This window comes from Nuphar pumila, chromosome 12 (assembly GCF_984573655.1).
Source record: "Nuphar pumila chromosome 12, dmNupPumi1.hap1.1, whole genome shotgun sequence".
NCBI classification, from domain to species: Eukaryota; Viridiplantae; Streptophyta; class Magnoliopsida; order Nymphaeales; family Nymphaeaceae; genus Nuphar; species Nuphar pumila.
Genome location: NC_143260.1, coordinates 19,170,102 through 19,183,299, shown reverse-complemented (window position 1 = coordinate 19,183,299; position 13,198 = coordinate 19,170,102). Strand labels below are relative to the sequence as shown.

Sequence of the window (13,198 nt, the reverse complement as noted above, 5' to 3'; positions counted from 1 at the left end):
ACTTTGAATATATTAGGTTCAATAATGAACCAATACACATGCACATGAAGTGCGAATATACCCACTAAAGGGGAAAACATAAGCACATAATGTGCTAACACATAAACCCACAAAGGGGCAAAAATGCCTATAAGGCATAAGTTAATATTATTGAAGAGAGGAAGGGTGTAACACCCATTACATGGAGCAAAAGCTCCTCCAAAGGAGTGAGTAAATTACAAGGGGGAGACCCCTATTTATAACACAAGAGAGGAGCCACATAGGGGGCTCCCAAAGGAGTCTTTGCGGAGCCTCCCTAGGTGGCTCAAACACAAAAATGAAAAAATAAAAAAATAAAAATAAAAATAAAATTACAAACACATTCCAAATGGAATATGCGTAAAAAGGGAAAATGACTAAACTACCCCTATGCCTAATAATAGAGAAATATATATTATATATATATAATTAGGAAGATACATATGCATATATACCATATATGTATATGTATCATCCTTTTTATATATAAAATATATATAAGATTACAAAGATTGAATGATACATTTTAACACTCCCCTGCTGTAAAAGAGAGCAGGGAGGGGCTCGACCCCCTCCTCTGTCGTAAAAGAGAGCAGGAAGAGGCTCGCCCCCCTCCCATGTCGTAACAAGAAGCAAGAAGGGGCTCCCCCCCCCCCCCCCTACCTACATGGGTGCAGGGAGGGGCTCGACCCCTCCACTACAACTAGAGGGCATCGGGAGGGGGCTCAGCCCCTCCCTTACCAAAGACGGTGCAGGGAGGGGCTCGACCCCTCCCTCGCTTAAGGGAGTCTTACGGAGGGGGCATTTGCCCCTCCATTGCGATTTAGGGCAGTAGGGAGGCGACTCGCCCCCCTACCCATGCAGTAGAGAGGTGAGGGAGAAAGACACGAAAAGAAAAGGAGAAGAAGAGGCGTACCTGGGGGTCGCCGGTGGCGGTGGTTCGTCGGCGAGCAGAAACGAGGGGAGTGGGAGAGGCGGTCGGGGGAGAGAGAGAGAGACGAGAGAGCAGAGGGGAAAGGGGGTTTCGAGAACCTCCCCCCTTTTTGCCTCGCTGTCTTTAAAAGACACGAGAGGTTGTAGCCTCAGGTTGGGTCCGGATCCGACTCAAATCCAAGTTAAATTTTTTTTTTTAAGTTTTACATTTTCAACTTCTGTCTTCTTCCTCCTCTTCTCACATTTTCTTGCACGTATTTAGCAGGGATCAAAATTTAACATGGTATCAGAGCCAGTTCTTCGTCCAGGTGGGTTCTGATCAGATCTAATATTTTCTCTATCTCTCTTTTTCTTGATCTCTCTCCTCTTCCTTAAACTTTCCAATCTTTTCCTAAGGAAAACCACATTTTTCCTTATTCACATTTTTAATCTTGATCCCTCTCCTCTTCCAATCTTTGCCATCTTTTCTCTGAATTTATTTTCTCCTCAAATCTCCATAAAAAATATCTTGGATTTTCTCAAAATTTCTCCTTTCCCTCTTTCTTTTGGTATTTCTGAAATATATATATATATATATATATATATAGAGAGAGAGAGAGAGAGAGAGAGAGAGAGAGAGAGAGAGAGAGAGAGAGAGAGAGAGAGAGAGATTCTTTCTTGTCTCCGTGTCTCAAGATGAAAATCATATTTCCCTATCAATAAAAAAAGGGGGAAAAGGGAGGATCTTTCAAATTTCTCTTTTCTTCCTTAATATTTTCCCTATAAAAAAATCAAAATCACACAAAACGTGATTTCTTGGAACCTCGACTTCTCTTGAATTCCTTTTTTATTATTTTGTATTTCCCTGCAGCAACTCGGGTGTTATTTAGTTTTTCGACCCTACCTAATAAAAAAAAAACGTGGGTCTAGTTTCATATGTTGTTTATTCATCTGGCCTCTGTTCCTAACTTCTACAAATGGCTCAAATCTCCACTCCTTTTCCCATGAATCCTGTTCACCTTTCCCAGCTTGTCAAATTACTCCCTTCATAAAGAGCTTGGATCTGATGGGACACCTGGATGACTCTGATCCCAAAGGCTCTGAATTCCTAACTTTGAAAAAGGATGGTGTAGAGAACATTGGCAGTAGTCTCACACGAAACCCTGCGTATCGTCACTGGATTCGGCAGGATAAAATATTGGTGGCATATCTCTTGTCTACTCTCTCGCAGGATGTTCTTATCAGCATAGATGATGGGATGAGTGCAAAGGAACATTGGGATAAACTTCGTGAGGTTTATTCTCAAGTTTTTGAATCTAGAGCAATGCTGCTAAAATCTCAGTTTCTTAATTTGAAGCGGAATTCATCATCTATTATGGAATACATAAACAAGGTGAAGACCATTACCGATGTGTTGTCCTTGATTGGGCAGCTCCTTTCCGACAAGGATAAGGTGCAACAAATACTTGTTGGACTTGGACCAAAGTATTCCATGCTCTGGAGTGTCTGGAGCATCTTCCTCCTTATGAGAAATTGCGACCCATATTGCTGTAACATGAGGCTTCACATGTTAAAAAGGGAGATTATGATCAACAAAACAAACCTGTTGAAGTTCTCAATATTAATGTAGGGTCGAATATAGGTCGATGACGACAAAATAATTTCAGATCTCGAGGATGTGGTGAGAACTATGGATAAGGGAGAAGAGGATGACATTCCTTACCGCAGCAACAACAACAAAATTTTCAGCAGCATTCAAATAAGAATCGTGGGAGTCTTACTTGTTAGCTATGCAAGAAAAGAGGGCACAGTGCGGCTGACTGTTGGGAATTGCCTAGTTATGGCGCGGCAACTGGAGCGAAAAAGGTCGAAATATAACACTAATTATGCTCAAATTCCACAAGGCAATGTACAACAACAAAGTCATGAAGCCTTAGCTGCAACATTTCAGGGAATATAGGTGGACCAAATGAAAAAGGCATCTCGAGTTAAAGCATGGATCTTGGATTCAAGAGCCAACAATCATGTTATAGGTGATGAGCTATGTCACACAGACTCTTCTAACAGGGCACCGCACCCGCACCCAGGCGGGTGCGACACAGACACAACTTCCTTTGTGTTAGGTGAAGTCAACCACACTGAGGTCCATTTCTATCCAAAAGTAGATTCAGTTAACCCTAATCAAGTCCATTTTTATCTATATTATATATAAATACATAAATGCACACACATACACGTAGTGTTAACTTAAAACTGTTAAAAATTATATATATACCCTCCCCGCACCCAAGTTTTTTTAAAGTGCCGCATTGCTGCATTCACACCAGTACCCGTACCCGCACCTATGTGACATAGGTGATGAGGATAAGATATTTGAACCCAAGGTATATACTGGCCATGGTAAAATTATTATAGGTGACAAAACTATTAATCCCATCACTCATGTAGGAAAAGCCCATCTCTCTAGATGCGCAAAACCTCTAGTCCTATCTAACACATTTCTTGTCTCAGGCCTCAAATACAATCTTGTGCCAGTTTCTCAACTTTGTGAACACAATAATGCTTCTATTATTTTTACTCCTTCTGTTTATGTGAAGGGATTGGATTCGAAGGAAACATATGCTGAATGGGAAAGAGACGAGAACCTATATATGATAAAAGAAGCCTGATAGTTTAAATTGCTCCTTTCTGAGTCTCGGTATGCTTCGACACCACCAGTTGATCTTTGGCATCGTCGTCTTGCCCATTGTGGGCAACCTTTTTTGCAATCTTTAGTTGGTGCTTGTCTAGTGTCTGGTTCTTTTTGTAATAAAGAGTTGGTGACAAAGAGACTTTGTCCTAGTTGTCAAATGTGTAAAAGTCATCAACTCCTTTTTCAAGTTATCAATAAAAGGCTTCTTTTCCTTTCAAAATCGTTTACTTTGATGTTTGGGATCCAGCTCTCGTTTGCTCTTATTCATCAACTAAGTATTATGTGATATTCATAGATGGTTATTGTTGATATACGTGGATCTTTTTCATGAAACCAAAATCTGAAGTGTTTGGCTTGTTTTTTCATTTTTGTGCCTTTGTGAAAAAATAGTTTAAGCGAAATATCGTCCGTCTTCACAGTGATGGTGAATATAGTTTCAATGCCTTTAAAGAATATTTACAAAGTCATGGCATAATACACAAAAAGTCATTCCCTCGTACACATGAACATAATGGTATAGTTTAAAGGAAGCATCAACATATAGTTGAGAGTGCTATGGCCATGATTCACGCGAGCTATGCTTGTTTGGGTTACGGATCGAAGCTTTTCATACAATTGTCCACATCATAAATAGGCTGCCAATGAAAATTTTGAATAACATGACAGCATATTCAGTTCTTTTTCAGTGAGATCTTTGTTTTCGAGATTTGAAAGTATGGAGCTGCATTTGCTATGTTCGTGTAGATGATTCTCAGCATAATAAATTTCTCCCAAAGGCATGAATATGCAGGTTTGTCGGGTATGATGATGAATATAGGGTACTGCTAGTGGATCCCTGCAAAACGATGCATAACTATATCCAAGCATGTCGTTTTTGATGAAAACAATTTTGTTTTTACAGAAAAAGGTTCGAATACAAATAAACCTCCTCTATCTTTCGTATAAAAATATGAGGTTGAATTTTTCTATACAGCAGGATACTTCATGTGCAAATCTGCCAAAAGAAAGTGCATCTGATTCTGCATCCCAGCATGCTCCATCCAATGCTGAACATAATATTGCAGCAACATACTTTCTTTCAACAGCTCCATCTGATCTCAATGCTAAACGGTATGAACAGGTTTATCATAGAAGATCACACCAAATGGCAGACACTTTTATTTATCCGAAAACCATATAACATGCCTTTGTTGACGTTGAATTAAATGTAGACACGGTCCAGCAAAATCCACATGCTGAAATGCACAGATCTGCATGAGAGCGCCATCCCATTGACAGGTGGGTGAGTTATGATGCTTTTAGTGCTGATTATCTGCTATATTTTCATACAATGATGGAGCTCTAAGAACCTAAACACTATTCAGAGACAACAAAAGATTATCGTTGGATCGAGGCAATGAATGAAGAAATGTGTGCACTCCATGCTTGCCGAACATAGAGGATAGTTGATAGACCCATTGACAAGAACGTGGTTGGCAGCAAATGGGTGTATAAGGTGAAGCAAAAAGCGATGGAAGTGTAGAAAAATACAAAGCTCAGCTTGTGGCAAAAAGGATACACACTAGAACACGGTTTGGACTATGATAAACCCTTTAGCCCCATGATCAAAATGGGAACCATACAATTGGTGTTTTGCCTTGCTGTCATTTATAACTAGAGAATGCATCAGATGGATGTAAAGAGCACTTTTCTTCATGGTGAACTTAAAGAGGAGGTTTATATGGAGCAACCTCCGAGATTTGTAGAAGGTGATCCAACGAGAAAAGTATGCCTTCTACAACGATCACTTTATGGACTGAAACATGCCTCAAGAGCTTGGTTCAACGACATGAATTCCAAAGAAGCCAAGTTGACTATTCTCTCTTTACTTGCAATGGAAAGCATGGAATTGCTATACTGCTGATATATGTGGATGATATTGTGATCCCTTTAAGTTTTGATCAGCATGTGGTAGAGTTAAAGGAATACTTACAAAGAAGCTTTCAGATGAAGGATTTAGAGGACCTGAAGTACTTTCTAAGATTTGAGATTGATCAGACTACAGATCGGATATTCCTATCACAACAAAAATATACCATAGATTTGCTTAACAAGACTAGAATGAAAGATTGTAAACCAATCTTCACGCCCGTACCTTTTAATGAAAAGTTGAAAATTGATGAGGGGCAGCCTATTCAAGATGCGACATCCTATAGAAACATAGTGAGAGCACTACAATATCTGAGTTTCATTCGTCCAGATATAGCCTATGCAGTCAGTCAAGTATCACAATTTATGCATGATCCGAGAAGACATATGAAGGTTAGCAAGTGTATTCTGAGATATATTAAAGGCACACTCAATAATGGTTTGCAATATCACCCAGACAAATGTGATCCTTTAATTGTTTTTGGCTTCACAGATGCTGATTGGGTTGGAGATCTGGATATGAGCAGGTCTGTGTCAGGATATTGCATCTTCTTGGAAAGTAGTCTAATATCTTGAAGTAGCAAGAAGCAACACACTGTTGCCAGATCAAGTGCAGAGGCAGAATATCATTCTATGGCATCTCTCGTTGCGAACATTACTTGGATTCGTCATAGTCTCACTATTTTAAATAAAAAAAGTTGGACGCTTCGTTATATATTGCGATAATCAGAGTGCTATCAAAATCTCGTTGAATGCCATTCATCATGGCAGAACTAAGCACATTCAATTAGATCAACATTTTATTCATGTGAAAATTGAGGACAAAGAGATTGAGGCAAAGTATGTTGATTCTAGTAATCAAGTGGCGGACATTCTCACAAAGGGAGTTACTAGGGCAAGGTTCTAGTTTTTAAAGAGTAAGCTGTTCATGATCCAAACTACATGTACAGCTTGAGAGAGGCTGTAAGAAAGTTAGTGTTTACAGATTTTTTATGAGGTCTGGGCAGACCCGATCCATTCTATAAAATACATCATGTAAGCTTGTAAGCTGTAATATTATTAAGGGTATTTTGGTAAAATACGAAACCCTAACCTGTAACATAAAATCAAGTGAATAGACAGCAGTAACACACCAAAAAATTAACGTGAACTGCTGCTCCTTGTTTTCAACTTCTGTCTTCTTCCTCCTCTTCTCACTTTGTCTATAGCAAGGTGAGTCAAAGCGAAGAATATTGCATTGGGGTTCCGTCATTACTACAAAGGAAGGGAGCAATAGGACTATCCTTACTCATCAAGAGTGGAGTGGGAGGAACAATGGAGTTGTTATTGTGCAGGAATTATGATTTCACTACTTATTGAGGGAACTGTTTACTCTAAGATATTTATCTACTGGAAAGATTATTTTTTTAATAATTTCTCAAGTTTATCTGGGGAAACATTGAATTTGAAAAAAATAAAAGAGAATATGACCATGTAGTTTGAAATATGAAAAATAGTATTTTCTAGAGATAGATAAAGATCTAATGTGAAAAATAGTATTACATAGAGAAAACATTAATATGCAGTGTTGCCTTATTGTCAATTGTTGCAAAGTACTTAAGTGATTTTTTTTCTTTTCCACAACCCATAATATCAGCAAGTTTGTCACTATATATGCCTTCACTTACTATTGCTTGATTGAGTTAGAATGTTGGTTTTCTGGATCTCAGGTTATGTTGAACTTGCTTTCTTCTTTTTCCACTGTGAGTTCGTCATGCATTTTGTGCAGGGTTTTTCTTTTAATTTCATTGTGTTTCAGTAAGCATAGAGTATTAGTTCATGTGACACTATTTGACTCTTCCCCTGTATAGGTCATCTGATGATGGAACATGTAGGATCTGGGATGCTAGATCCTCCAACATCAACCCACGAATTTACATCCCAAAGCCTCCAGATCCAGTAGCTGGTTAGATTGTTACTGTGTTGTGTATTGTGAATTTTCTGAATGCTGCTTATTATTTATAAGTGATTCATTTGAATGCAGGAAAGAGCAATGATCCTTCTCAAATATCGACTCAACAAAATCACCAAATCTTATGTTGTGCATTCAATGCTAACGGAACCGTTTTTGTCACTGGCAGCTCAGATACATTTGCAAGGGTTTGTAACAATGTCCTGTTGACTGTGCACTTCCATTGTTCTTGTACTCCTTGACGGGTTTGACACCTATAGCCAGAATTTTCAGTTTCTGATTTGTTTTCAATACTATTAGGTGTGGAATGCTTGTAAACTGAATTCAGAGGACTCTGACCAGCCAAATCATGAAATGGATGTATTATCTGGTCATGAAAATGATGTGAATTATGTGCAGTTTAGGTTACTCTCTCTCTCTCTCTCGTGTGTGTGTGTGTGTGTGTGTGTGTGTGTGTGTGTGCATGCATCTTTTGGTAGACTAAAGTTTTTCCTTTCACATACTGACATCTGTGGCTGTGTAATGATTCAGTGGCTGTGCTGTGGCATCTAGATCCGCTGCTGCTGATGCTGCAAAGGAGGAAAATGTTCCAAAATTTAAAAATTCCTGGTCTGTTTCTGTTTTTTACAAGTCAGCTATCTGAAGTCTGTTAAGCAAATAGACAGTTTTCTTGTTTATCTTGCCTATTGAGATTTTAATTGTATATCTCATAATTTTTATAATGAGCATAAATTGGAATATTTAGACTTATTGACGATATTTCTTTTTGTAATCATTATGCTCTTCTTTGCTAATTGATGTGTAGTCGTATTGACAGGTTTACTCTTGACAATATAGTCACTTGTTCCCGTGATGGAAGTGCAATCATTTGGATTCCTAGGTCACGTCGTTCTCATGTGAGTTCCTTTTTTTGTTTAATCCATTAAATGCACTGTCCACCGGAAAAGGTTGGCTTATTTCTCCTGTTTACCAAAAACTTGAATGAAATTCGTGTTTGAAACACACTGTGGAGATCCATTTCTATCAGAATAAAAAGTCTCGACTTTTTTTTTGGATGGTGTCAAACGAGCTCTTGCAATTATCTTCTGAGCATGTTAATTTATATTTCTTACATAAGTTGCATGATCTTGACACCCACAATATTGTTTGGATTTTTTCATTCATAAATTTTATCCTTCATTCTACATATTTTTATGTTGACATGATTTGCTGGATAGTTTAATGCTATTGACACTTGATGCAATAGAAAATCCCATTCTGGAATGTCTGTAAAACAAGCTTAATTATATTGTCTGTCTACTACAAGTAAGAAATTGAGAGAAAATGGGTCAATTGAAAGTGACTGGTATCATCAATAATTTTTATAATACTGAGAGGGCTATGTCTCATAGGTATGGATGTGGGCATGGGGTGCGACATGGGAATGAAGGCTATTGACACTTGATGCAATAGAAAATCCCATTCTGGAATGTCTGTAAAACAAGCTTAATTATATTGTCTGTCTACTACAAGTAAGAAATTGAGAGAAAATGGGTCAATTGAAAGTGACTGGTATAATCAATAATTTTTATAATACTGAGAGGGCTATGTCTCATAGGTATGGATGTGGGCATGGGGTGTGACATGGGTATGAAGGCTACATCGCGAAATGTTCCAAGAGTATGAGTACGTGGGTACGAATATACACATGCATTCAAACATTCAAAAAAATGCACAATCATGCTACATCTTACTAGTTGTGCTAGATATGAAATTATAGATTGTCAATCCTGAACTAAAAGTCTAAAGCAAGGTTGTAAGTATCGTATTGTTACCCGTTTCGATCGGGCCCAAATTTTTGACAAAAATGAAGAAAAATCAGAAAAATTTAGCAAAAATTCTAAAAAAATTCTAAAAAAATTCATATAACATTAAACAATGATGAATTGCACAAAATACAACCATAAAATCACATATGAAGCATGTAGGTCTTTATGAGTCACGTACGACATCATTAAACATCAACTAATATAGAATCATAGATAATATTGCAATCATATATCTCATAAGAATCAATGCAAAATATTAAATATCTTGCAATTAAGAATATGCCACAAGACTCATACTTTTATATTACATAAACAAAATAACCAAGTTCTATGTTGCCAATGTTCTCAAGCACGAGGTCTATGCAATGGGCAACACACGGGGTTCAAAAGAATGACCCAAATTTTTTTGCCAATTATTTATCGGACTGTCCTATAATTTGTTGCATTATTAGTAATAAATTACATACTATTTTGAGGTTCAACTTTTTGCACAACCTGATCAAAACCTTTAAGCAATACATCTGCTGTCATGGGCATATCAAACAAATCAATTGACTTAAAAAACATAGTTCTTTTCGGGCAAAAGAATTTTTTTTTATCAAGGTCCTTGACCTTTTATCTTTTCAACTATCTGCCATGATGCTACACCCAGTTTCTCTCTATGACTGCCTTATTTCATCACAATATGTGTAACGATTTTTTTTTGTTTGGTTCAGGCCGGATCCGGACCCGACCCGGACCACCGCCTCTCGCTGTCTTTTAAGACAATGAGGCAGGCGGGAGGAGAGTTACGAAACCCCCTCACCGCCTCTCGCCCTCTCGTCTCTTCCCGACTCTCTCTCTCTCTCTCTCATCCACCGTCACCGACGCCGGCGACTCTCGACAGCCCGCCGCCACCGATATCGGCGACCTCCCCTTTCTTTCCGGCGAGCTTCCTCCGAAAACCCCCTGGTACGCCACCACTTCCTTTCTTCCCCTCTTTTCCCTCTCAGTCTCTTCTCTTCCTCTCTCTCACCTCTTTGTGTGGCCACGGGAGGGGTCAAACCCCCTCTCTGTGCCCCCTTTTTAGCAGGGGAGGGGCACGACACCCCTCCCTGCTCTCTGTTATGGTAGGGGAGGGGGCTAAGCCTCCTCCCTTCTTCCGTTACGGCAGGGGAGGGGCTGAGCCCCCTCCTTGCTTCCGTTACGGTAGGGGAGGGGCCGAGCCCCTCCTCCCTACCCCTTTTAGTTGCACTAGCAGGGGCCATCGGCCCCTGCCTTTCTGTGTGCCAGCAGGGGCCTATGGCTCCTGCCTTTCTGTTTGCTAGCAGGGGCCATAGGCCCCTGCCTTCCTTTTTGCCAGCAGGGGGCCATCGGCCCCTGCCTTTCTTTTTGTTGCCAGCAGGGGCCGATGGACCTCTGCCCTTTGTGCACGAGCCTATACCCTTGGTCGACAGACCCGAGAAATCTTTGGAAGCTACATCGTGATGGGGGACAAATCATTACAATTGTTGGTCTCCAACGAGGAATTCCTAGTAAACGTGAGTCATCTGCTCGCATTGACTACATTCCTTTTTTGGCAGCAAGGGTCATTTGGCCCTGCCCCATCCTTTTTTTTCCGAGTCAATTGGGACGGTTGGCCCCAGTCCTATGTATCGGAGAAGTCGAGTCTTTGCCTTGCTTTTGCTTTTGTCTGGGTTTGCATGTTAATATCACATATTTGCAGCTACGACGGATCCCACTCGCGCTCCGCGACCCGAGCCATCAATCGTGTACGTCCGCAGACGTCAGCAAGCTCGTAACCCTCCAAGGTAGGGGAAGATTGCATGGAAGACTTGGATAATTGAATTAAGTTCAATTAAACTAAAAACGACCATTAAATGAATATTTATATACAAATATATATATATTTATACGAGTATGCACTTCACTTAAGGATGCGGTTTCGCAATCCTTGCTCTTTACCTTCTATCAGTTTTTACTTGCCGTCACGCATCGCGTCGAGATTTAGCGTTGCACTTCTGCTTACTGCCTTTACCTTGCCGTCGCGCTCTGCGCCTAGGCTCTTGCTTTTGCATATGTGTTGGTATTGCCTTGCTATTGCAGATGACGCGCAGGTTCTTGCTCTTTGCGTATGCCTTAAAGGCATCCTCGTGGAGGATGCAAGGAGCATTTACCACTCTCCCTCTTGCGACAAGAGTTTAGTCGGGAGCGAGCGAACTTCTTAGCGGGTGTTCTGTTGAGAAACCCATATTCCGTCTATCGAGGCCGGTATCGAGTCATGCGAGACATGTAGATACCCCGATAGCGGATATGATTCGAGATAATCACATGCATAATATTGGCACAATGTACTACTTTTTCAAAAGATAAAGTAAAGTAGATAAACTTTACATCTTTGTGAAACACTCCTGTTGAGGCTTCTATTGAGGAGCTATACCCCCTTCATCCTAGAGTACTTGTAGTCGTGCACGACACGTCTAGTACTGCGATGATCGGATGAGACGGTCGTGCGACCTCGAACAGTGCTAAAGACACAATGCTGTAATCACATAAATGGCCTCACATTCGCCTTCACAGGCAAGATGCTCGAGTGGTTTGAAGATCACAACATAGGATGGGTCGTTAGTTAAGCAACCCCTAACGCACCCATTCGCTGTTGGTTGTTCTGTCAAGGGAGAGGACAGAGCGGTAAAAAAACTCGAATAGACAGGTTGTTAACAACCACCCTACGGGCAATGATTCGACTTCCCCAGTCATTGGAGTTAGGGGAAAGGGGCTACAATGGTTAGCTCAACACTTCTGCAGAAGTTGGATGCATCCGTGGCACTGCTTTTCAGCCTCTGGGGAATCCTCTCTCGGCTAAAGTCGTTCCCTTTGGAGCGGACTCAACTAGCTATTCGGGTTATTGAAAATACATAGAATAACGGACGCCTGAACTAGTCTCAATTGTTTCTACGTTTTGCCTGCGCGTACCCGCAGGCCAGTAATATCGGAACATAAAGTCTGTTCACATTGGTTGTTGGGTCGTGAGATTCGCTTGCACTACTTGTTTGCTTGCACTACTTGTTCGCTTGCACTACTTACGTGTTTGTACTGGTTATCTGCGTGCATTGCTTACTTGTTTAACTGCATATCTGCTTTAAACTGTGTAACCAACTGAATTAAATTTACTTAATTCAGTTCCTTGTAGTCTCTCTTGTGCACCTACTAGTTTTTCGCAAAACTAACCCATTCTATGGGTACAGTTGATGATTAGGTACACCACAAGCGATGGCGCGATGACAAGATGGCTCCAAGACGTCATTCCTCCTGCTCTTAGCTCGCGTCCTGTTGTTTGGGGTTTTGTAACGGATTTTTCCTTGGGATATCCGAATTTTGTACTATTTGGAGAACTTCTTAAATGAAAGTGGGTTTTTTCAAGTGTTTGCAAGTAGCATGGGTTGTGCGTTTTGGTTCTTTTAGCTAACGCGCCCAAAGTTGTCAGCTTGCCTTTCTGAAATTAACAAAAGTAGTCTTCTGTTGATTTCGTAAGCCATTTCTGAGATGAAGAGGTTCCTTTTTAGTCTCTTATCTGTTTGTCTGAAAGGTTTGCAAGTTTGAAATTTTGGGGCGTTACAATATGCCTTCACTTCTTTCACATTAATATCTAGAACTTTTCCTTTCAAAACATGATATGAAAGCATTTTATATCCATGCTCGATATTGGTTGTGACATCTACCATGGTTTGAAAATGAAAGGAATTTATTGTATTGAAAAGAATACAGGCATCATAGAACTCTCTCCCAACTGCGACATTCATCTGTTCGACTAAATGTTGAGGAGTCATAGCAGTACGAATATCCGGTTGCACCCCAAGGCCGGTCATAAGAGGGAAAAAGCTCATAATAAAGCCTCTAGCTTTACCTCCTCTCGAAGAATTCCCTCTT

General features: G+C 40.2%; 1 protein-coding gene across 2 annotated transcripts in view; it reads left to right on the top strand.

Moving 5' to 3' along the window:
- LOC149820206 (uncharacterized) overlaps positions 1-13,198 on the top strand; it is a 172,139-nt gene that overhangs the window by 66,567 nt on the left and 92,374 nt on the right. For both annotated transcript variants that reach the window (XM_089982397.1, XM_089982398.1), the window contains 5 exons: positions 7,381-7,475; positions 7,554-7,669; positions 7,782-7,885; positions 8,013-8,090; positions 8,299-8,377. In XM_089982397.1, the coding sequence (XP_089838523.1) occupies positions 7,381-7,475; positions 7,554-7,669; positions 7,782-7,885; positions 8,013-8,090; positions 8,299-8,377 (472 nt within the window). The remainder of the gene's footprint in view (positions 1-7,380; positions 7,476-7,553; positions 7,670-7,781; positions 7,886-8,012; positions 8,091-8,298; positions 8,378-13,198) is intronic.